Here is a 22,792-nt window from a genome sequence, read left to right as displayed (position 1 = left end):
TTACTCCAAGAAAGGCTCCATTCTACGACATCGTCCCCGGGGATTCCTCTACACCAATCGGCTCGGTTACTCTCCCAGTTACATTTGGTACAGAACAGAACTTCCAGACAGAATACATCAAATTCGAAGTAGCTGACTCCGAATCTTCTTACCATGCTATCTTGGGAAGACCTGCTCTAGCCAAGTTCATGGCAGTACCGCACTATGTCTACCTGCTCCTCAAGATGCCAGGCAACCAGGAGTACTTTCATTATGTGGAGACCTCCTCAAGCCCTTCGAGTGTGACAAGGAAGCAATAGATCATGCTGCCACAATCCGGGTCCCTAGCTCTATCAGTGAAATACTTGCTGCTGCTAAGGAACTCTCACTCAAGGAGTCGATGCCTTCCAAGAAGCCAAGCCAATCATCGGTTAAACCAACTGATGATGTGGGCACCAAGACTATCCAGCTACAAGAGGGAGACGACTCCAAAACAGCAATCATCGGAGCAGGACTGGGCGACAAATAGGAACTCGAGCTCGTCAACTTCCTTAGGACCAACCGAGACGTGTTCGTGTGGAAACCAGAGGATATGCCAGGAGTGCCCCAGGAGTTGATCGAGCATGCCTTGAAGGTCGACCCTAAAGCCACGCCAAAAAAGCAACGGTTGCGGCGTTTCTCACCGGACAAGCGAGAGGCCATTAAGAAAGAACTGGCAAAACTACTCGCAGCAGGGTTTATCAAAGAAGTCTACCATCCCGAATGGCTGGCTAACCCTGTGCTCGTCCAGAAGAAAAACAACAATGAGTGGAGGATGTGCGTCGACTACACCGATCTAAACAAGCACTGCCCAATGGATCCTTTCGGGCTACCACGAATCGATCAAGTAATCGACTCGACAGCAGGATGTGTCCTATTATCCTTCCTCGACTGCTACTCAGGGTATCATCAGATCACCCTGAAAGATGAAGACCAAATCAAGACAGCCTTCATCACACCCTACGGGGCATATGCCTAAAAGACCATGTCCTTCGGGTTGAAGAACGCTGGTGCCTCCTACTAGCGTGCGATACAGCTGTGCTTTGCCGATCAGCTACATCGCAATGTTGAAGCCTATGTTGACGATGTCGTTGTCAAAACCAAGACCCAGGATCAATTCATTACTGACCTGGAAGAGACCTTCGACAGCCTCCGAAAATTCCGCTGGAAGCTCAACCCAACCAAGTGCATCTTTGGCGTACCCTCTGGAAAACTACTCGGATTTATGGTCAGTAACTGAGGAATTGAGGCTAATCCAAAGAAGATCAATGCCATCATGGCCATGGATGCTCCAGCTACCATCAATTACGTTCAGAAGCTTACAGGCTGCATGGCAGCTTTGAATCGATTCTTGTCCAGGCTTGGCGAACGGGCCTTACCCTTCTTCAAGCTCCTAAAGCGACAAGATAAATTCGAGTGGACTACAGAAGCTGCGGCAGCACTCGAGAACTTCAAACATCATCTGCAGTCACTGCCGATTCTAATAGCTCCACTACCCGGTGACGAATTACTCCTCTACATCGCTGCGACTACCCATGTAGTTAGTACGGCGATAATAGTCGAACGCCTGGAGGAAGGCCACGCCTACGGCGTTCAGAGACCGGTCTATTTCATCAGCGAAGTACTCTCTAAATCAAAGATTAGATATCCATCAATTCAGAAACTTCTGTATGGAATTCTAATCACCTCCAGGAAGCTCCGGCATTACTTCGACGAGTACAAGATCTCAGTCATAACTGACTTCCCATTGGGGGATATACTCAACAATCGAGATGCCACTGGACGAATTTCAAAGTGGGCAGTTGAACTGGGAGCCTTGGAAATCAACTTCAAGCCAAGAACATCAATCAAGTCATAGGCACTAGTCGACTTCTTAGCTAAATGGCGGGAAAATCAAATTCCAGCACCCCAGAACGCTCCAGAGCATTGGGTGATGTATTTCGATGGCTCACTTAAGCTCGACGGAGGCGGCACGGGAGTTCTATTCATCTCCCCCAAGGGAGAGTAATTGAAGTATTTGTTTCGAATCCTGTTCAAGGTCTCCAACAATGAAGCTGAATATGAGGCACTACTACATGGTCATCGACTAGCAGTTTGTCTTGGCATCAAGCGACTACTCGTTTACGGTGATTCTCTACTCGTCGTCCAACAAGTCAATAAAGAATGGGACATCAACAAGGATACAATGGATGCATACGTTGAAGAAATCAAAAAGCTCAAAAATAAGTTCTCAGGATTGGAAATCCACCACGTAGACCGAGACAACAATGTGGGAGCCGATAAAAATCCCTCCATCATGGCCGTTCTCCTGTTGGAGTTTGGACATGATCGGACCTTTAACCGTAGCTGAAGGAGGATTCAATCATGTGCTGGTAGCAGTCGACAAGTTCACCAAGTGGATCGAGTACAAGCCCATTGTCAAGATTTCATCCGACAGGGCAGTGGATTTCATCTCTGACATTATCCACCGATTCGGCTTTCCTCACACTATTATCACAGATCTTGGCTCTAATTTCACGTCACAATCTTTTTGGGATTTCTGTGATAACTCCTGCATCGAGGTCAAATTTGCTTCAGTGGCTCATCCTCGAGCAAACGGTCAAGTTAAGCGCATCAATGGTTTAGTACTCGATGGCTTGAAGAAAAGACTATACGACGCCAACACCAAGAAATGTGGCAAGTGGATTCAAGAATTACCTCATGTAGTCTGGGGACTGCGAACCCAGCCAAGCAAAGCAACTGGACAATCTCCTTTTTTCCTCACTTATGGGTCAGAGGCTATACTACCCGCTGATATTATGTGGAAATCTCCAAGAGTAGAAGCCTACCAAGAAGGAGAAGCAGATGAAGCTCGACAACTCGAGCTGGATTCAGTCGAAGAAGCCAGAGTCAATGCTTTAACTCAATCGGCTTGATATCTTCAAGGGATCAGACGCTATCATGACCGCAATGTCCAGTAAAGATCTTTCAATGTCGGAGATCTGGTATTACGAAGGATCCAAGACGAGACGGGACTGCACAAGTTAAATTCCAGATGGGAAGGTCCTTTCATCGTAATCAATGTTACAAGACCAGGATCATACAGAATCACTGATGCAGATGGCAATGAAGTACCGAATTCCTGGAATATTGAGCACTTGCACAAGTTCTATCCTTGATCCAAGCAATATGGTGATGTCAGTTGATTTCTTTAATAAAGCAAGGGTCTTTACCAGCATATCGACTACATTAAAGACAATTTCTCTATCTGACAGCATCACCAGTCTAGGATAGTGTCAGACCCGGGGCAGCGGGACTGCTTATAGGCATAGAATGTTCTAGAGTAAGGGATAGCTTATGGATGTACCTTACCTCTTTTGTAACTACCCGAATAGGCATAGAACTAGCTGCAGTACAAAGGAAACTACCCGATTATGTTGTAGTAGAATTCCAACTGTACTCGGCTAGGACTTTCCATGTAACCCTGTCCCCCCGGATATATAAGGGCGGGCAGGTACCCCCTCCAAACAATCATCAACACCTAAGGCAATACAAACCACCACACAGGACGTAGGGTATTATGCAACTCACGGCCCAAACCTATCTTAATCTTTGTATTCCTTGTACCATCGAGTTCTAGAGCAGTCGATCCCTACCTACAAACCTTACTTCTAAGTGTATCCTTGAGCAGGTTTGGCAGTAAACACCGACAGCTGGCGCGCCAGGTAGGGGATTCGGCGAGTTCATCGGCGAATTCGATGGCCGGATCAAGCGATGCCAATAACGCGCCTAAGGGCACAACTCTCTTTTTTGGTTCCTGGGCAAGCAAAGCTGACGGATCGGGTGGCTTCTCCAGCCACCTTGTCACACCTGACTCGCCTAAATCGAAAACCACTCCCCAACTCGCCGACATCTGCAAGTCCGCGGATCTCGACGAAAAAAGTGTTCTATCCGAACTCGACTCGAACAACTCAGAAAACGTGAAAACTCTAACCCGAACTCTTGGTTCAGTCGAGTTCGACACAAACTCTGATTCCGAAAAACTCCACTTTTCCGAAACCCTTGGAAAATACTTGAGTCATCTCAAAACGATCAAACGCCCCAAGATCAACAACTTAGAACTACTCGGTGGAGTAGGACAAGTTTGACGATCAATCGAGGGCTGCATCAAACTTGCAGAAGCTGCTCTGGGCTCATCTACATCACAGCAGAACCCAGAAGTATCGTACCCGCCACAGAAGAGGCCGGGCGATATACTCTCAGGAATCGATCGAGTGAATTCCAAGCTCGCCGATTGCATTAAAATAGCTGAAGGCACCCTGCAAAACAAGGAGCAGAAAATGGGAGGAGAAAACTGTGGGGGATCTGGTGAGACAAACCCCCGGCTTGTTCGGATGGGACCGTCTATCTCTAGGATACCTCAGAGCCCTTCACCGAAACCTGCTCACATTCGGACTCCTCAACCAGTCGAGTCCCCATTCGATCAAGATTTTGATCAATTCATGAACGGTCTCGACAACTTTGAACCATTCGATGATCTCGAAGACTGGTCTAACAACGTCGACTTGTTCATGGATGCTATGGCCAATCTACCCGAGCATGCTGATGCTCTTTGGGAACTAGCCAAACTTAAAAAGGGAAAATCCAAAGCTCCAGAACAATCTAGCAAGTCAATTTTCGACAAACCCTGGATCAAGGAGCCTGAAGGGCTGACTCCCTATTGACACCATTTTTTGACACGTGTCAAGGAAGGTGATTTCGGTGAAGGAAAGGTGGCCGATTCAAAAGAAACCAAAAGATGCATAGAGTTGGGATCGGCTGATGGGAGTCCGTTCGATGGACCAGAGGAATATGCCGTGAAGATGCTGATTTGTCCGTTCTGGTGTTTGACCGATGGATAGTTGCCAATCAAATCAAAGAAGGAGGAGAGGATCTGGACAAATTGACTGGCACGCTTGGTTGACTTTCCGTGACTCGGCGAACACTTGCCCTCGGATTCCAGTGTGTTGATTTTTGCGTCAATACATCTTTTGGCATGCCCGGTGGGACCCGATAAGCTTCAACATGGTGGAACTTACTGATAAATCTGCAGTTAGTGAAGAAAACTATATTTCTATTCCTGAAGATAAGCTCAAAGAAGAACAAAAGAAGGAAAATGAAGAGCTGGTGGAGAAATTCAAACGTGAATGCCTCAAGTCGTACAGCGTTAACAGATCTGGTGAGGTGATCAAGAAGTTTAATCTTCCATCTTTTCAGCCATTAACAGAGGCTCAATGTGAAAGCAAGATGATAGACACAGTTGGCCAAGTTGTGGCACAAGCCTTCATCAAGAGTGCAACAGTTATGGGCAACACGGTGCATAATACAGTGGTCAAGACTTTTGCTGAAGGCATGTTACCAGGGTGCATGGGTCCTTGCTATATACAACCAGGGGCGGCTGACCTCCTCCGCCGCCCCTGAAAATGGGTGCCATTTTTAGGGGCGGCTCACCCCCATCCGCCCCTAAAAATGCCCTCATTTTTAGGGGCGACTGAGCGTTAACAAATTTGGAGGTGTCTATGGAAGCAGCCTTGTCGGCTCAAAATAGCCAGGCAGGAACAAGCAACAGTCAAACTCCACCCCAGATGACTACTGCAACATCGGCGGGTATGGCAGATCCTATGTACTCGATCACGTCGCCGATTGCTACAACTGTGCAAGGTGTATCTGCGTCCATATTTCCTAAAGGATGGGATCCTTCTACTGGGTATGGTATCCATCCGGATTTATTTTCTACGCCACCAAAGATGCAGTTTAATGCATCGGCTTCTCAGCCGATAGCCTCTCAGCCTGATCCATCGGCCGTTCAGCCGATGGGTGCACAACAGGATGCATTGGCAACACAGCTGAATGCATAAGGAGCATGGAGTCCATAACAGATGGCACAAGCTAATGCATCGGTGCCACCGCCGATGACCCCACAGCAGCGTCTTGCTATCCTGCTCCAACCCCAGTCTCCTTCAGAAGTGTTATTGTCGCAATCTCCGCATCAGAAGGGAATCAAATGGGTATTCCACAATCAAGCAACTGGACAGATACGGTATGCCAATGTGCCGTACATGGATATTACTGGTCAACAATCGGCTAACCCATCAGCTACACAACCGTCGATGACTCAGCAGACACCTAACCGGATGGCTCAGCAAGCACAACAGATGCAATCGGCTGGACAGCCAATGAACCATGTAGCTCAACAACTTGCGATGATGACCAATGCAGCGAGTACGGTTTCCCCTCAGCAAATGCCAATAGTTGAGCCGCAAGTTGATTGGAGCACGAAGATAGCTAAAGTGATGAGGGAGCAGTTTGGTTTGAGGCCAAAGCAACAATCCATTATGTACAGGACTCCCTATCCTCCGGCTTATGATTAGATTTCTCTTCCACACAAGTACAAGATGCCTGACTTCACGAAGTTCTCAGGACAGGAAGAAGTTTCTATACAGTTGGGAGAAGCGGGCAACCAGGATGCACTCAGAGTCCGTTTGTTCTCCTTGTCTTTGTCTAGATCGGCCTTTGCTTGGTTCACCACTTTGCTAGCAAACTCCATATTATATTGGGCCGATCTACAGAGACAATTTCATCAGTTCTTCTTCTCTGGGATTACTGAGTTAAAGTTGACCAATTTGATCGGCTTGAGACAAAGAAATGATGAATCGGTTGTTGGTTTTATCCAAAGATTCAGAGATGTCAAGAACCGATGTTACAATTTGGTTCTGTCCGATCAGCAGTTGGCCGATGCAGTATTTAATGGACTATTGCCGCACATTAAAGATAAATATGCATCACAAGAGTTTGAGAGTATTAGCCAGATTGCAAGTCGAATGAAAGGAGAGACTCGATCCTACGAGTCCAAGAAGCCCTTTCAGAAGAAGATCAACTATGTGGAATATTCTGCTAATGATGAAGAGGAGCAAGAAACGATCGCATCGGCTGAGTGGATACAGAAGAGCAAAAAGCCGGTGACGTGTCCATTTGGGAAGAAAGAGCCTAAGTCGTATGAGTTTGACATCACCAAAGCCGACAAGATCTTTGACTTATTATTGTCGGAAGGGTTGATCAAGTTGAGGCCATATCACAAGATTCCATCGGAGGACGAGCTCAAGAATATAAACTACTGCAAGTGGCACAACACCACATCGCATGATACAAATGAGTGCAAAGTCTTCCGACAGCAGATTCAGATGGCTTTCGAACAAGGGAGATTGAAGTTAGCTCCCAAGAAGACGATGAAGATTGACGGACATCCTTTCGCCATGAACATGGTTGATGTGGCCAGAGATGTAGGTTCTTCTCAAGCTAAGATTCTGACATCATCGGCCAAGAAATCTGGAGCTGTTGATCCTAAAGCGCAGATAGCGGCCAATGAGGTCAAAGGAAAGGGTCCGATGAGGGATGCTGAACGTTCATCAGCACCACGCATACATCTAACATCTCAAATGCTGTTGAACAAGTTTCAGCGTGATCGTGAAAGGCGGCAGCGTAGAGAAGAAGAGGAACGACGCGAGCAAGATCATTAGAGGTGTCCTTTCTTTGTCTACTTCCGGAAAGAAGGGTTGACATTGCCATCGGCATATGATTGTCCCGAATGCAATGGTCAAGGCAGCCGATCACATGAAAGGTCGTGTCATGATCCCTATCAGCGTGAGTGCACTCCTGTACATGATCGGCTAGGAAAAAGGGTATCGATGCATGATTGACTGGGGGGCAGGACAATGCTATGTGATCCTGCTGGGAGAAGAGTGCCTGTATACGATCGGCTAGAACAGGTGGCCGATGACAGAGTACAAGATGATCAACCGATGCAGAGAGATCTAGAATGTGAGCCTGATCGCACGGATCAATCTCAATGGTGCCCAGGAGGTCTGACCAGGTCTCAGAAGCGACGTGTTCAGAGGTTACGACGGCTAGAGATCATTGAAGAAGAGCAAGAACAGACTCTGGACAAGAAAGGAGTCAAATCACAAGTCTGGCGTGTCAAGGCTAAGGCCGATGGTGAATCGACCAGTAACAGTTCCACACCGATCCAAGCAGTCGGTTCTTCAGAAAGTTCCTGATGGATGAGTTCCTAGAGGAAGAAGGGAAGTTGGGGCATGGGTTTACGTCGGCCGATTTACTAGAGGAAATTGACATCGGGGATGGTGATAGACCGAGGCCGACGTTTATTAGCGCCAACTTAGATCCCAAATACAAGCAGGAACTAAAAAGTTTATTAAGAGAGTACAAAGATTGCTTTGCTTGGGAATACTATGAGATGCCTGGCTTGGATAGATCTATTGTGGAACATCGTTTGCCTATAAAACTGGGATATCGGCCATATCAACAAGGAGCGAGCTGATGTAATCCTAAGATTTTGCCAGATATAAAGGCCGAGATTACACAGTTAATTGAAGCTAATTTTATTCTGCAGTGTCGTTATGCCGAATGGATTTCTAATGTGGTTCCTGTTTACAAGAAAAATGGAAAACTACGAGTGTACATTGATTTCAGGGATCTCAACAAAGCTACGCCGATGGATGGTTACCCTATGCCAATAGCTGATATGTTGGTAGATGCTGCTGCTGGGCACAAAGTGATCAGTTTTATGGATAGAAATGCTGGATACAATCAGATTTTTATGGCAAAAGAAGACATTCACAAGACTGCATTCAGATGTCCAGGACATCTCGGTTTATTCGAGTGGGTAGTCATGACCTTCGGATTAAAAAAATGCCGGTGCTACGTACCAGAGAGCCATGAATTATATCTTTCATGAACTCATCGGCAAAATTGTGGAGATATACATTGATGACGTGGTTGTAAAGTCAAAGGGGCACCAAGAACATTTGGTCGATCTTCGTAGAGCTCTGGAATGCACCAGGAGACATGGTTTGAAGATGAATCCAAACAAGTGTGCTTTTGGCGTATCAGCTGGCCAATTCTTGGGTTTTATGGTACATGAACGAGGAATTGAAATTAGTCAGAAGACTATATCAGCTATCGACAATGTTGCAGCCCCTACAACGAAGGTTGAATTTCAGTCATTGATCGGCAAGATTAATTTTATTCGAAGATTTATATCTAATTTTTCAGGAAAAAATTAGCCGTTCAGTTCTTTACTGAAATTGAAGGCCGATCAGGAATTTGTATGGAGAGAGGAACATCAGAAGGCATTGGATGAAATCAAACATTATCTGGTAAATCCTCCGGTGTTGGTTCCTCCTCAAAAGCACAAGCCGTTTAAATTGTATTTATCAGCTGATGAACGTGCTATCGGATCAGCCCTTATTGAAAAATTTGAAGGAAAAGAAAGAGCTATTTATTTTGTGAGCAGAAGGTTGCTGGATACTGAAACCAGGAGGAATAGGGAAATGGATTTTGGCATTGTCAGAATTTGATTTGAGATATGAATCGGTTAAAGCAGTTAAGGGTCAAGCCGTAGCCGATTTTGATATGCAACATTGTGGACCAGAGCTAAACATGGTAGATCTTATTCCTTGGGCTTTATTCTTTGATGGATCTTTATGTGGGAATGGTTCTGGAATTGGTGTGGTGCTGATTTCCCCTCGGGGGTCAAATTTTGAGTTCTCGTTTCCAATTGAAGCATCTGCAACCAATAATCAAGCTGAGTATCGTGCTATTCTCAAGGGAATTCAATTACTTTGAGAGATCAAAGCCGATGCTGTTGAGATTTTTGGAGATTCTATGCTGGTGATTAATTAGTTAGTTGGGGAGTATGAATGCAAAGATGATATTTTACAATTATATCATGAAGAATGTCTCCGGCTGCTGAAAGAATTCAAGAAGGTAACCATCGAGCATGTTCCCAAATTTGATAACAGTGATGCAAATCGGTTGGCTCAGCATGCTTCAGGATATCGGCCGATGGAAAGAATAATGTCATCGGAGTTAACAGCCGATGACTGGAGGAAAGAGATTATTGATTATTTGAAAGATCCATCCAAAAAAGTGAGCAGAAAAATCAGATTCCAGGCAATCAACTATGTATTGTTGGAGGGAGATTTATATTATCGGACGATTGATGGAGTCTTGCTCAAATGCATCGATAAAGAAGAAGATAAGGTATTAATGGGTGAAATTCACGAAGGTGTCTGTGGATCCCATCAATCGGATTATAAGATGAAATGGGTGATCAGGAGGAACATATATTTTTGGCCGACGATGCTGGAAAATTGCTTCACATATTACAGAGGTTGCCAAGAATGTCAGAAGTTTGGAAGCGTGCAAAGAGTTCCTGCGTCAGCCATGAATCCCACAATCAAGCTGTGGCTATTTAGAGGATGGGGAATTGATTTGATCGGCCAGATATATCCTCCATCTAGTAAAAATCATAAGTTTATCTTGGTGGCCACTAATTATTTCACCAAGTGGGTTGAAGCAATTCCTCTGAAGAATGTTACGTCGAAAGAGATGATTGAATTCGTTAGAAAACATATTATCTATCGGTTTGGTATTCCACAAACCATTACTACCGATCAGGGTACTATGTTTATGTCAGATGAATTTGAGGAATTTGCCACTGGAATGGGGATTAAATTGTTGAATTCTTCTCCATATTATGCCCAAGCTAATGGTCAAGCAGAAGCATCTAACAAAGGAGTCATCAAATTGATCAAAAGAAAGATTGATGAATATCCTAGAAAGTGGCATATTGTACTTCATGAAGCTTTATGGGCATACAGAATGGCTTGTCATGGTGCTACAAAGGTGTCTCCATATCATTTGGTATACGGACATGAAGCTGTTCTCCCATGGGAGTTGAAACTTGATTCACGGCGTGTCACGTTTCAGAATCAATTGACAGCTGATGAGTATTCTGCTCTGATGAAAGATGAATTGGAAGATTTGGCTGGTCATTGGCTGGAGGCTCTTGTAAATGTTGTGGCGAATAAAGCCAGAATTAGCCGGTGGTATGATAAAAAGGTAAAAGCCAAAACTTTTGATCAAGGAGAATTGGTTTGGAAGTTGATACTGCCGATAGGAACAAAGAGTTCAAAATTCGGCAAATGGTCGCCAACGTGGGAAGGACCATTCAGAGTAAACAGATGCGTTCATGGCAATGCCTATATTTTAGAGACACTCGAAGGGGAAGAGTATTCTAGAGCTCTTAATGGGAAGTATCTGAAGAAATATTACCCAAGCGTTTGGGTAGATGCATAGCCGATTAAGTAAAAAGATCGGTTGAATTCAAGATAGCCGATGCAGGGAGTGTATCGCCTTTAGCACGAAAAATAAGAAAAGGCTTGATCGTATCGTAATGCGTTCAAGTGTTTTTGTGGCTGATATGACATGTATCGCCCTTAGATCAAAAAATCTAATCCAGAGATTCATGGTTTAGGTTTGACTTGGTTTTGTGGTTCGATTGTGATCGCAACAAGGTATTGGTATATTTGGAGCGACTGCAAGATAGAAATTAATGCAAAATATAATAAAGACAGAAGACAAGAGCCAACGAGAGGAGCCATTCATTGATTACATTTACAAAAGCCAGAATAGGCTATTACATGCTACAACCTAGTCTGACTCTTCCCCGAAGAGGTTGCTAATGACCCCCTCCGAGCTGACGTCACGGGCGATGGCATCAGCAGGGTAGTAGAGGTCCTCAACAAGCTCCTCGAAGGCATCGCGCTGCGGCCCTGGCTCGGGGAAGGTAGGCGCCCATTGCCGGTAGTCCGCCCCAGACATGGTGGAGACGACGGCGATGGCTCTGGCGGTGCCCTCGTGAGCCCTGTACTCGGCGACCTCGGTGATGTGGGCTGGAATGTTCTGGAGGCGTGCGGTGACGGTGTCCCTCTCACATTCATCGAGTCAATGGCGACTCGGGCGGCGTCTAGTAGAGACTGGACTTGTGCCTCCAGCTCTAAGAAAGAGGAAGGGATTAGAGTGGAAGATCTGAAGGTCCTTAAAGAAGACATGGTTCCAAAACTTACTTGCGGCCTTGGTGTCGGCGCTGGTGAGTTGGCTGCGGATGATGACCTGGTCTATCCGTGCCCGGTCGAGGTCACTACGAGCCTCGTTGAGCTGGCGGAGGAGGTCACGGATGTACTCTTGGGTGCCTGCATCCATGATCCGGAAGTTTGGGGGGGGGGGAGTTCCATGGCGGCGTATCTACAGAGAAGAGCAGATGATCAAAAGCAGATCAGAGATGCAGCATTGATAAAGAAGAAAACAATGACTTACCCCAGACGGGGGCGGAGCAGCGGAGGAGCATCGGAGGAGCCCTCACCGATGCGCTTGTTGTTGGCCATCTGTCTTGAAGAAGGAGATGAGGCTAGGGTTTTTTGGGCTGGACGAAGAAGAAGGCAAAGAAAGCTTTGGCCGATGAAAAAAATACAGTGCTGATGGGGTGATTTATAGCCCAAGGCAGGGAAGGTGAATCGGTTGCATGCCCCAGCATAGCCTTTACTCTTGGATCTAATCGAGGGACGCGGGGGGTAAAAAGACGGAAGTTGAATCGGCAGATTCCCATTGTGCGGACGAGAAGATGAAGGGTTGAGGGCAAAGAAGAGATTTTCACTCGCCACCCGCACGGGAAGCGAAGCTGCATGTGTTGACACTGTTTTTTTTGACACGTGTCAAGAAAGGTGATTTCGGTGAAGGAAAGGTGGCCGATTCAAAAGAAACCAAAAGATGCACAGAGTTGGTATCGGCCGATGGGAGTCCGTCCGATGGACCAGAGGAATATGCCGCGAAGATGCTGATTTGCATCTTATAATAAATTTTATAATAAATTTCAGCATTTTATAATAAATTTAATTGGCTTTATTTAAATTTTCTAATGTTTATTGTGCTAGACTTGCATTTAATCTCAATTTTTGTTCTATAAGCAATTAAAATTTTATCATAGGTTTAAATTTTGTTGTTGCATTCATGCTGGTGCATAGTTTTAAATTGTTTTGAGTGTGGTTTGAATTCAAATTTTGATTTGAATTCAAACTTTGTTTGAAGTAGAAATAGAAATTAGAAAAGAAATAGAAAAGGAAAGGAACCCAAAACCCCAGCCCAACCCAACAGCCCAAACCCACTCCTCCCACTCCCTTCCCATGGGCCCAGTTCACCCCTCTCCTTTTTCCCGCGGCCCAGCCCGCAACGGCCCACTCCCTCCCTTGCGCCACCCCTTCTTCCCACACCCCAGGCCCAGCTCGCGCCGGCCTGCTCCCGCTAGCGCCCTCTCTCGCGCGTCGCCACCTGCCAGCGCTGGGCCCACCCGCCAGCGCGCAGCGGCCCCGCGTGCGCGACACGCTCGCCCCGCGCCCCCGCCTTCTCCTCACTGACGTCGCGGCCCCACCTGGCAGCTCCATCTTCTCCGTCGTGACGCCCGCAGCTCTGCTCTTCCCCGCAGCGCCGCGACCCGCTGCCCATGGACCACTCTAGCCCCGCAAGGTCCACTGGCCGGCCTCCTAGAACCCCTCCTCCTTCTAGAAACTTCACCCGAGCCGGAATTCCGCAGAAATCGCGATGAGATCCGCCTTCCCCGTGCTACAACCGCTCGCCGCGATCCCCGCGCTGCGCCAGCCAAGCGGGCACGCCGAGATTAGCGGGCTCTTTTTCTTTAAACCCACCCCGCACCCCTGCGCATCCCATCCACGCCGCCGCCGCTGCCCAAGCCCCGAAAACAGCCCTCTCGCCGTTGTTTTCCGCCCGGAGGGCCGCCGCCGGTAAGACGCGCCGCCCGCTCGATTCCTAGCCGCCGGCGAACCACAGGCCGCACTGACCCCTGTAACATCTCCGCAGGAACCCCGCGCATCGATCCGTGAAGCCTGGGACGCCCGAGGACCCTCTGCTTCGCCTCCTCCACGAGCCCGTAACGACCTCGCCGCCGGTCTTCGCCGTCGGACCCCCTGCACGACTCCCCACGCTCGTTTTGAACCTCGGTGAGCACCCCCGAGACCCCGCCGCACCTTTACGCTAGCTATCCTAGCTTGTAGTACTCCCCAGCAGCCGCGCGAGCGCACGCCGGTGAGTCTCCGCCGCGTGGACCCGCCGCCGCCCATGCTGGCGCCACCCCGAGCCTCCCCGAGCTCCGTTTAGAGCCCAGGTGGACTACACGCGCCCCGTAGGTCACCCCAGACCCAAAAACGGGTCGATTTGACCCCTGGACGGCCAAGTTCGGCCAAGTCCGGCGAGCTTCCGCGCAGCGCCGCCGCAGAGCCTGGTCTCCGGCGACTAGCGCCGCTGACCCGCGCTCTGTTAAATCCCAGCCGCCCGATCTGCCTTGGACGCACGAGATTAGATCCAACTTACCTCTCCGTCCTAGGCCTTTAGATCTAGATCCGACGGATCTGATCTGTCCATACCGGTTCGCCCTGGACATTTTGTTAAAGACCCCCCCCAGCTTTCCTAGAATCCACCCGCCGTCCCAGCCAGTTCAATTTTAATTCCAGTTAAGCCCCTGCTTTTACGATTTAAACCCTGAGCTCTCCAGAAATTGAACCCGCCGTCCACCCTTGGTAGTTTTACGCGTTAGCCCCTGAAACTAAGGTTTAATTGCGTTTAGGCCGTCGGTTTTTGCAGAAAATCCCCTGGAACTTAGTTTTTCTCGCAGATAGGTCCCTGGAACTTGTTTTAGGCCTAGATTATGCGTTTTAGCTCCGTTTTAAGCGTTCTTTATGTCCACGCGATCATTGTAGCGTGTAGAATAGTTTTAGACTAGTTTAGTGTGCTGTTTTTATGTATTGATGTACTGTTTCTTTGTTTTTATTAGTGTTTGCTTGTATGCTTATTATTGTGCTTTGTTTTGGCCATGTGTTCGTGAGTAGATGTTGATCCATCTGAGGAGCCCCAGTACCAGTACCAGGAGCAGCCGTCTTCCGAGCACTTTGAGCAGCAGCCAGAGCAGTATGAGGAAGGCAAGTATAACATGAACAACCTATCATCTTTAAATACAATTTCATACTGCATTTAATACTGTATGCCTATAAGGATTTCCTAGCCACATTTATCCTTTATATAATACCTTGGGTTGCATTTTGGTTAGTTGTGCTAGGTGCCGCGCTATAACACACTCTGGTCCTTTTTAATTAATTTGATTAATGGTTTACTTGAACTTAATTCTGAGAGTGGCCCTCTGTGCTTCGTGCTTGGGTGGCTCACATCTCGTTAAAATATGGTTTTTGTAGAAACATGGTTTAGGGGGCCAGCACGGTGCTTAGTGCTTGGTTGGCCACTCTCCATAAGGACCGGTTCATAGAGCGACAACCTGGGACAACAGCGCTACCACAAGGCTAGAATGGGATAGACTTGGCGTAATAATTAGATCTTTTTGGTTTGGAGTAACTTACCTGCGGGGCAGGGGCGGTAAGCTTCTATGGCCCTCGTGCTGAGTGGCCTCGTCTGTGCTTCGTGTCTTGACGCCCACTAGACCTGCTCCATAGTCGCCGATCCACCCTCGCGGTTACTCCCTACCAACGAGATTCTTTGTAAAGGCCTCGTAGTGAGTCGCTAGTCATCTCACCTAAGGAAGTGTGATGAACATCTGGCGTAGCTCACGACTTGTGGGGTAAAGATGTGCAACCTCTGCAGAGTGTAAAACTGGTATACTAGCCGTGCTCACGGTTATGAGCGGCCCAGATCCTCCTTTTGATTAGTGGGGTTGTCTCCTTCCGACGAGGGAGGTGCCTCTCGGAGTTACCTTGGTGGCTTGGTTTCGGTTTGGTTCTCAGTAGTATCATGATTAAATTTGACTAATTACTATGTAACCGGGTTAATGGTAATTCATCAACTTGTAGTAAATAGTTTTAATAAAATTTTGCCAACACTTAAAAGCTAATGCAGTTGAGTCAGCCAGCCTAGAGCCTCATAGTTTGTGTTATACTTGTTGAGTACAAGTTGTGTACTCACTCTTGCCTCTTCTCTACTTTTTCCTCTTGGCTACGCTACTGCTGCTCAGTTCCTGCCAACACGAGGGAGTTCGTCCAGCGCTACCAGGACTACGAGGACTTCTAGGTGTTCGTCTCCCAGTCGACGTCCCTGTGGCGCCCTGCTTCAGCTTCGGAGAGCTTTATTCGTATTTTGTACTTCGCTTCCGCTGTATCAGACATTTTGTCATTAATGTAATAAATAACATTCGTATTCGCTTTATTATGTCTTTTTACGTGATATGTGCTATGATATACTGTTCATTCTGTTGTATATACGTGTGACTTGATCCTGGCACGTATATGATTGCTCGGTTTATGTTCTTTTATAAACCGGGTGTTACAGAGTGGTATCAGAGCCATATCGACTGTAGGACAAAGCCTAGATAGAACTGGTTGAGTTTTAGGACTTCTTCTCTCCAATCCTTGTCTGCTGAAACTATTTTACTATTATACCCCTTGAATTCTATGACTTTTACCCGTCTTGCCTTGATTTCTCTCTCTGAAGAATAGTTTTCGTAGATTTGGCCTGAATCAGTCATCTGACCACCATGAGTTAGCTAGGTGACCCTTTTATAATAACACGATAGCACGTTCTGCGACGCGTCGTGTTAGTCGAGTCGTATGTTAAACTCGGCTAAGTCGTGAAAATTGACTGCTTGTTATTATGCTATATGTTTGATTTAGATTTTTGAATGATTGCATAGCTTAGTAGTTTAAATTTGTTTAAAGAAAATCACTCTTATGCTAAAGTTAACTAATTAATAAAATGAGTTAGATCGTTGGGGGTAAAACAGTCCACTCTATCCTGTCTACTTTATCATGGCTGAGTCTTTTTCCGCAAAGAGTTATCATATCCATCTGAGTTTATTCCTGCAATATCCTTACTTGTGAAATCTTTTGTCCAAAATCAGATGGTGAACACCAGGCGTGGTTCTGACCAGCAGGGGCAGAACAACCAGGGTCAGAACACCCAGGGGACCGGGATACCGATGCCGCCGCCTTTGACTCCGGAGCAGTACTTCCAGCTCCAGATGCAGATGATGGCTACCCTGAACAACACGGTTCAGGCTCTTCAGCAGGCTCACACTCAGCCTCCGCCTCCTCCACCGCCGCAGCCTCGCGATAGGCGTGCTGAGTTCCTGAGGGGTCACCCGCCGACGTTTTCTCACACGTCCGACCCTCTTCAGGCTGACGACTAGCTCCATGCAGTGGAGCGTCAGCTGGACATCGCCCAGTGCGATGATCGGGAGCGAGTTCTGTACGCAGCAGGACAGCTGCGAGGGGCAGCTTTGGACTGGTGGGAGTCCCACCCAGTTCACGACTGTGAGGCTCTCACTTGGCTCCAGTTCAGGGAGCGTTTCCGCAGTCACAACGTCCCCGCGGGCGTTATGAAGATGAAGCAGAAGGAGTTCCTTGCTCTGAAGCAGGTAATATTAAATATAATCATTCAGCGGTTTCTTTTGAGCTAGTGCCCCTTGTTCTATCCTTATGAATCTTGAGTTAATCTTCCGATATCTATCTGTCTTTGTGAATTCAGGGGACTATGTCGGTCACGGAGTATCGTGATCGCTTTCTGCAGCTTGCTCACTACGCCCCTGCCGATGTTGCGGATGACCGCAAGAAGCAGGAGCACTTCATGGAGGGTCTTGAGGACTACCTCCAGTACGCGCTGCTCAACCTCCGCTTCGACGACTTCAACCATCTAGTTGACAGTGCGCTCAACACTGAGCGCAAGCACCTAGAGATGGAGGACAAGAAGAGGAAGGTTGTCCCCGTTGCTACCGGCAGCAACACTCGTCCTCGCCTCCAGCCGCCCCAGTAGTACCAGCAGCAGTACCGGCCTCCTCAGCAGTACCAGCAGAGACCGCAGCAGTACCCGCCTCGACAGCAGCAGGCAGGTCAGGGCCCGAGGTTACCGGCACCTCCGGCTCATACTGCTCTACCAGCTCCGCCAGCACCTCAGGATCCACGTCCGGCAGCTCCTACCGGACAGCAGGCTTCGACACTTGCACGCGTCTGCTATCACTGCGGCCAGCCGGGGCACTACGCCAACACTTGCCCCCGGAAGGCGCAGGCGGGACAGCAGGGGCGCCCAGCTCAGCCCAGGGCGCCTGCACAGGGTCGGGTGAACCACGTGACGGCCGAGTCAGCGGCCGAGGCTCCTAACGTGGTTATTGGTACGTTCATGGTCAACTCTCACCCCGCTACAGTGCTTTTCGATACCGGTGCTACCCATTCTTTCATTTCCAAGTCATTTGCCGAGCAGCATGGTATACCGGTTTCTTGTATGAGGACAGCTATGGTAGTTACCTCACCTAGGGGGTCAGATTCGTACATGCTCTATATGCTCCAGAGTTAGTATTGTCATAAAGGGGGTAGAATTCCGCACTGGCTTGATAGTTATTGACTCCTCGGGGATAGATGTGATCTTGTGCATGGAGACCCTTACCAGATGGGAGTCCGTATTGATTGTGCTCAGCGGACAGTTCACTTATCGACATCTGATGGCCAAGAGGTGACAGTCAGTGCTTCAGAGCCTTCTGGATTTCTTCATCAGATGGAGGCTAGACCCACGGACGGTATTCGCGTGGTGTCTGAGTTCCCGGATGTCTTTCCGGATGATCTGCCAGGTATGCCGCCTGAACGTGCCATTGAGTTTTGTATTGATCTCTTGCCTGGCACAGCTCCTATTGCAAAGCGGCCCTACCGTATGGCACCTATAGAGCATGAAGAAGTCAAGAAAACTATTGATGAGTTGCTAGCCAAGGGCTATATCCAGTCGCAGCTTCTCTCCTTGGGCTTTCCCATTATTGCTGGTAGATAAGAAGGATGGCTCGAAGAGGATGTGTGTGGATTATCGGGAGCTGAATGCAGTCACTATCAAGAACAAGCATCCACTGCCCCGTATTGAGGATCTCTTTGATTTGCTTCGAGGTGCTCGTATATTCTCGAAGATTGATCTTCGCTCGGGTTATTTTCAGCTGAGGATCCGTCCTGGGGATATTCCGAAGACGGCATTCACATGCAAGTATGGGCTATATGAGTATACGGTCATGTCCTTCGGCTTGACTAATGCCCTGGCTTTCTTCATGCATCTGATGAACATGGTCTTCATGGATTATCTGGATGTCTTCGTGGTGATTTTCATTGATGATATTCTGATCTTTTCCAAGACAGAAGAAGAGCATGAGGAGCATCTGAGACTCAGTATTGCAGAGATTGAGAGAGCATCAGCTGTATGCCAAGTTCAGCAAGTGCGAGTTCTGGATTGACGAGGTTCCATTCCTCGGTCATGTTATCTCTCAGGGAGGCATTGCTGTTGATCCGAGTAAGGTGAAGGATGTACTCGAGTGGGAGACACCACAGACAGTGAAGGAAGTCAGGTCATTCTTGGGCTTAGCTGGATATTATCGGAGGTTCATTGAGAATTTCTCCAAGATCGCGAAGCCTTTGACTTCCTTGCTAGAGAAGAATGTGGCTTTCGTATGGACTGAAGGGCGACAGTTGGCCTTTGATGAGCTGAAGAAAAGGTTGACTACGGCGCTAGTCCTGACTCTGCCAGACCAGACGAAGAGGTTCACGGTATATTGTGATGCTTCGAAGGATGGTCTTGGGTGTGTTCTGATGCAGGAGGGCAGAGTGATTGCTTATGCTTCACGGCAGTTACGTCGGCATGATTTGAATTATCCCACTCATGATCTTGAGTTAGCCGCAGTTGTGCATGCTCTGAAGATTTGGAGGCATTACTTGTATGGACAGTGGTGTGATATCTACACTGATCACAAGAGCCTCAAGTACATTTTCACGCAGAATGAGCTGAACATGCGGAAGAGAAGATGGCTAGAGTTGGTCAAGGATTATGATCTGGAGATTCACTATCATCCGGGCAAGGCCAATGTTGTAGCAGATACTCTGAGCAGAAGAAGTTATGTCAACATGGCCGTGGCATTCCAGATGCCTCCAGAGTTATGCGAGGAGTTCGAGCAGTTGAGTCTGGGCTTCTTGCATCATACTTCCAGTGCAGCATTTGAGGCGGTACCGACTCTAGAGTCAGAGATCCGGCAGCATCAGAAAGATGATGAGAAGCTGCAGGAGATTCGTGAGTTGCTCAAGAAGGGCAAGGCTCCTCATTTCAGAGAGGATGATCAGGGTACTTTGTGGTACAGGAACCGGATCTGCGTGCCTGATGTGCATGATCTTCGGAAGTTGATTCTGAGTGAGGCCCATGATACAGCTTATTCTATTCATCCGGGCAGCACGAAGATGTATTATGATCTGAAGGAACGCTTCTGGTGGTATGGGATGAAGCGTTCAGTGGCAGAGTACGTGGCTATTTGTGACACCTGTCAGCGTGTCAAGGCTGAGCATCAGAGGCCAGCAGGTCTGTTACAGCCTTTGAAGATTCCAGAGTGGAAATGGGAAGAAATCACTATGGACTTCATTGTTGGATTGCCTCGTACTCAGAAAGGGTACAACTCCATTTGGGTAGTAGTGGATCGATTGACGAAGGTTGCTCACTTCATTCCGGTGAACACTACTTACTCCGGTGCTAAACTGGCAGAGTTGTACATCTCTCGGATTGTCTGCTTACATGGTGTGCCCAAGAAGATCATATCTGACAGAGGGTCTCAGTTCACTTCTCGGTTCTGGGAGCAGCTTCATGATTCTTTGGATACGAAGCTGCGTTTCAGTACGGCTTATCACCCTCAGACAGATGGGCAGACAGAGAGAACCAACCAAGTGTTGGAGGATATGCTGAGAGCTTGTGCCATTCAGTACGGTACTAGCTGGGATAAGTGCCTGTCATATGCTGAGTTCTCATACAACAACAGCTATCAGGCTAGTCTGAAGAAGTCCCCCTTTGAGGCATTGTATGGCAGAAAGTGCAGAACTCCTCTCTATTGGGATCAGATTGGTGAGAAGCAGCTCTTTGGCCCTGAGATCATAGATGACGCAGAGCAGATGGTTCAGGCTGTGCGAGAAAATCTGAGGATTGCACAGAGCAGACAGAAGAGCTATGCTAATGGCAAACGGAGGGACCTGACTTTCAGTGTTGGTGATTATGTGTACCTGAAGGTGTCTCCGATGAGAGGAATCCACAGGTTTAATGTCAAGGGGAAGTTAGCACCTCGTTATGTGGGACCATTCAAGGTGCTAGAGTGGAAAGGCGAAGTTGCTTATCGCCTGGAGTTACCTCTCAGCCTCTCAGGAGTTCATGATGTCTTCCATATATCTCAGCTGAAGAGGTGTTTGCGAGTACCCGAGGAGCAGGCACCCCTGGATGGAGTCGATGTGCAGGAAGATCTGACTTTTACTGAGCATCCGGTGAAGATTCTGGAGACATCAGAGAGGGTTACTCGGAACAAGCACATCAAGATGTGCAGAGTTCAGTGGAGTCATCACAATGAAGCTGAGGCTACTTGGGAGCGAGAAGATGAGCTGAAGAAGACCTATCCAGATCTCTTTGCTAGCCAGCCCAGCTAAATCTCGGGGACGAGATTTCTTTAAGGGGGTAGGGTCTGTAACACCCTAGCTTTCAATTTCAGCATTTTATAATAAATTTAATTGGCTTTATTTAAATTTTCTAAGGTTTATTGTGCTAGACTTGCATTTAATCTCAATTTTTGTTCTATAAGCAATTAAAATTTTATCATAGGTTTAAATTTTGTTGTTGCATTCATGCTGGTGCATAGTTTTAAATTGTTTTGAGTGTGGTTTGAATTCAAATTTTGATTTGAATTCAAACTTTGTTTGAAGTAGAAATAGAAATTAGAAAAGAAATAGAAAAGGAAAGGAACCCAAAACCCCAGCCCAACCCAACAGCCCAAACCCACTCCTCCCTCTCCCTTCCCATGGGCCCAGTTCACCCCTCTCCTTTTTCCCGTGGCCCAGCCCGCAACGGCCCACTCCCTCCCTTGCGCCACCCCTTCTTCCAACACCCCAGGCCCAGCTCGCGCCGGCCTGCTCCCGCAGCGCCCTCTCTCGCGCGTCGCCACCTGCCAGCGCTGGGCCCACCCACCAGCGCGCAGCGGCCCCGCGTGCGCGACACGCTCACCGCGCGCCCCCGCCTTCTCCTCACTGACGTCGCGGCCCCACCTGGCAGCTCCATCTTCTCCGCCGTGACGCCCGCAGCTCTGCTCTTCCCCGCAGCACCGCGACCCGCTGCCCATGGACCACTCTAGCCCCGCAAGGTCCACTGGCCGGCCTCCTAGAACCCCTCCTCCTTCTAGAAACTTCACCCGAGCCGGAATTCCGCAGAAATCGCGATGAGATCCGCCTTCCCCGTGCTACAACCGCTCGCCGCGATCCCCGCGCCGCGCCAGCCAAGCGGGCACGCCGAGATTAGCGGGCTCTTTTTCTTTAAACCCACCCCACACCCCTGCGCATCCCATCCACGCCGCCGCCGCTGCCCAAGCCTCGAAAACAGCCCTCTCGCCATCGTTTTCCGCCCGGAGGGCCGCCGCTGGTAAGACGCGCCGCCCGCTCGATTCCTAGCCGCCGGCGAACCACAGGCCGCACTGACCCCTGTAACATCTCCGCAGGAACCCCGCGCATCGATCCGTGAAGCCTGGGACGCCCGAGGACCCTCTGCTTCGCCTCCTCCACGAGCCCGTAACGACCTCGCCGCCGGTCTTCGCCGCCGGACCCCCTGCACGACTCCCCACGTTCGTTTTGAACCTCGGTGAGCACCCCCGAGACCCCGCCGCACCTTTACGCTAGCTATCCTAGCTTGTAGTACTCCCCAGCAGCCGCGCGAGCACACGCCGGTGAGTCTCCGCCGCGCGGACCCGCCGCCGCCCATGCTGGCGCCGCCCCGAGCCTCCTCGAGCTCCGTTTAGAGCCCAGGTGGACTACACGCGCCCCGTAGGTCGCCCCAGACCCAAAAACGGGTCGATTTG

General features: G+C 48.5%; 1 protein-coding gene across 1 annotated transcript in view; it reads right to left on the bottom strand.

Annotated features, from left to right (window-relative positions):
* Positions 1-22,792, bottom strand: part of LOC120674766 — a 61,596-nt gene that overhangs the window by 7,218 nt on the left and 31,586 nt on the right. The window contains exon 2 of the mRNA XM_039955894.1: positions 21,422-21,426. Within this exon, the coding sequence (XP_039811828.1) occupies positions 21,422-21,426 (5 nt within the window). The remainder of the gene's footprint in view (positions 1-21,421; positions 21,427-22,792) is intronic.

Source organism: Panicum virgatum, chromosome 5N (assembly GCF_016808335.1).
Source record: "Panicum virgatum strain AP13 chromosome 5N, P.virgatum_v5, whole genome shotgun sequence".
Classification (NCBI taxonomy): Eukaryota; Viridiplantae; Streptophyta; class Magnoliopsida; order Poales; family Poaceae; genus Panicum; species Panicum virgatum.
Note: the sequence above shows the minus strand (reverse complement) of the source record. Positions and strands in the feature narration are given on the sequence as shown.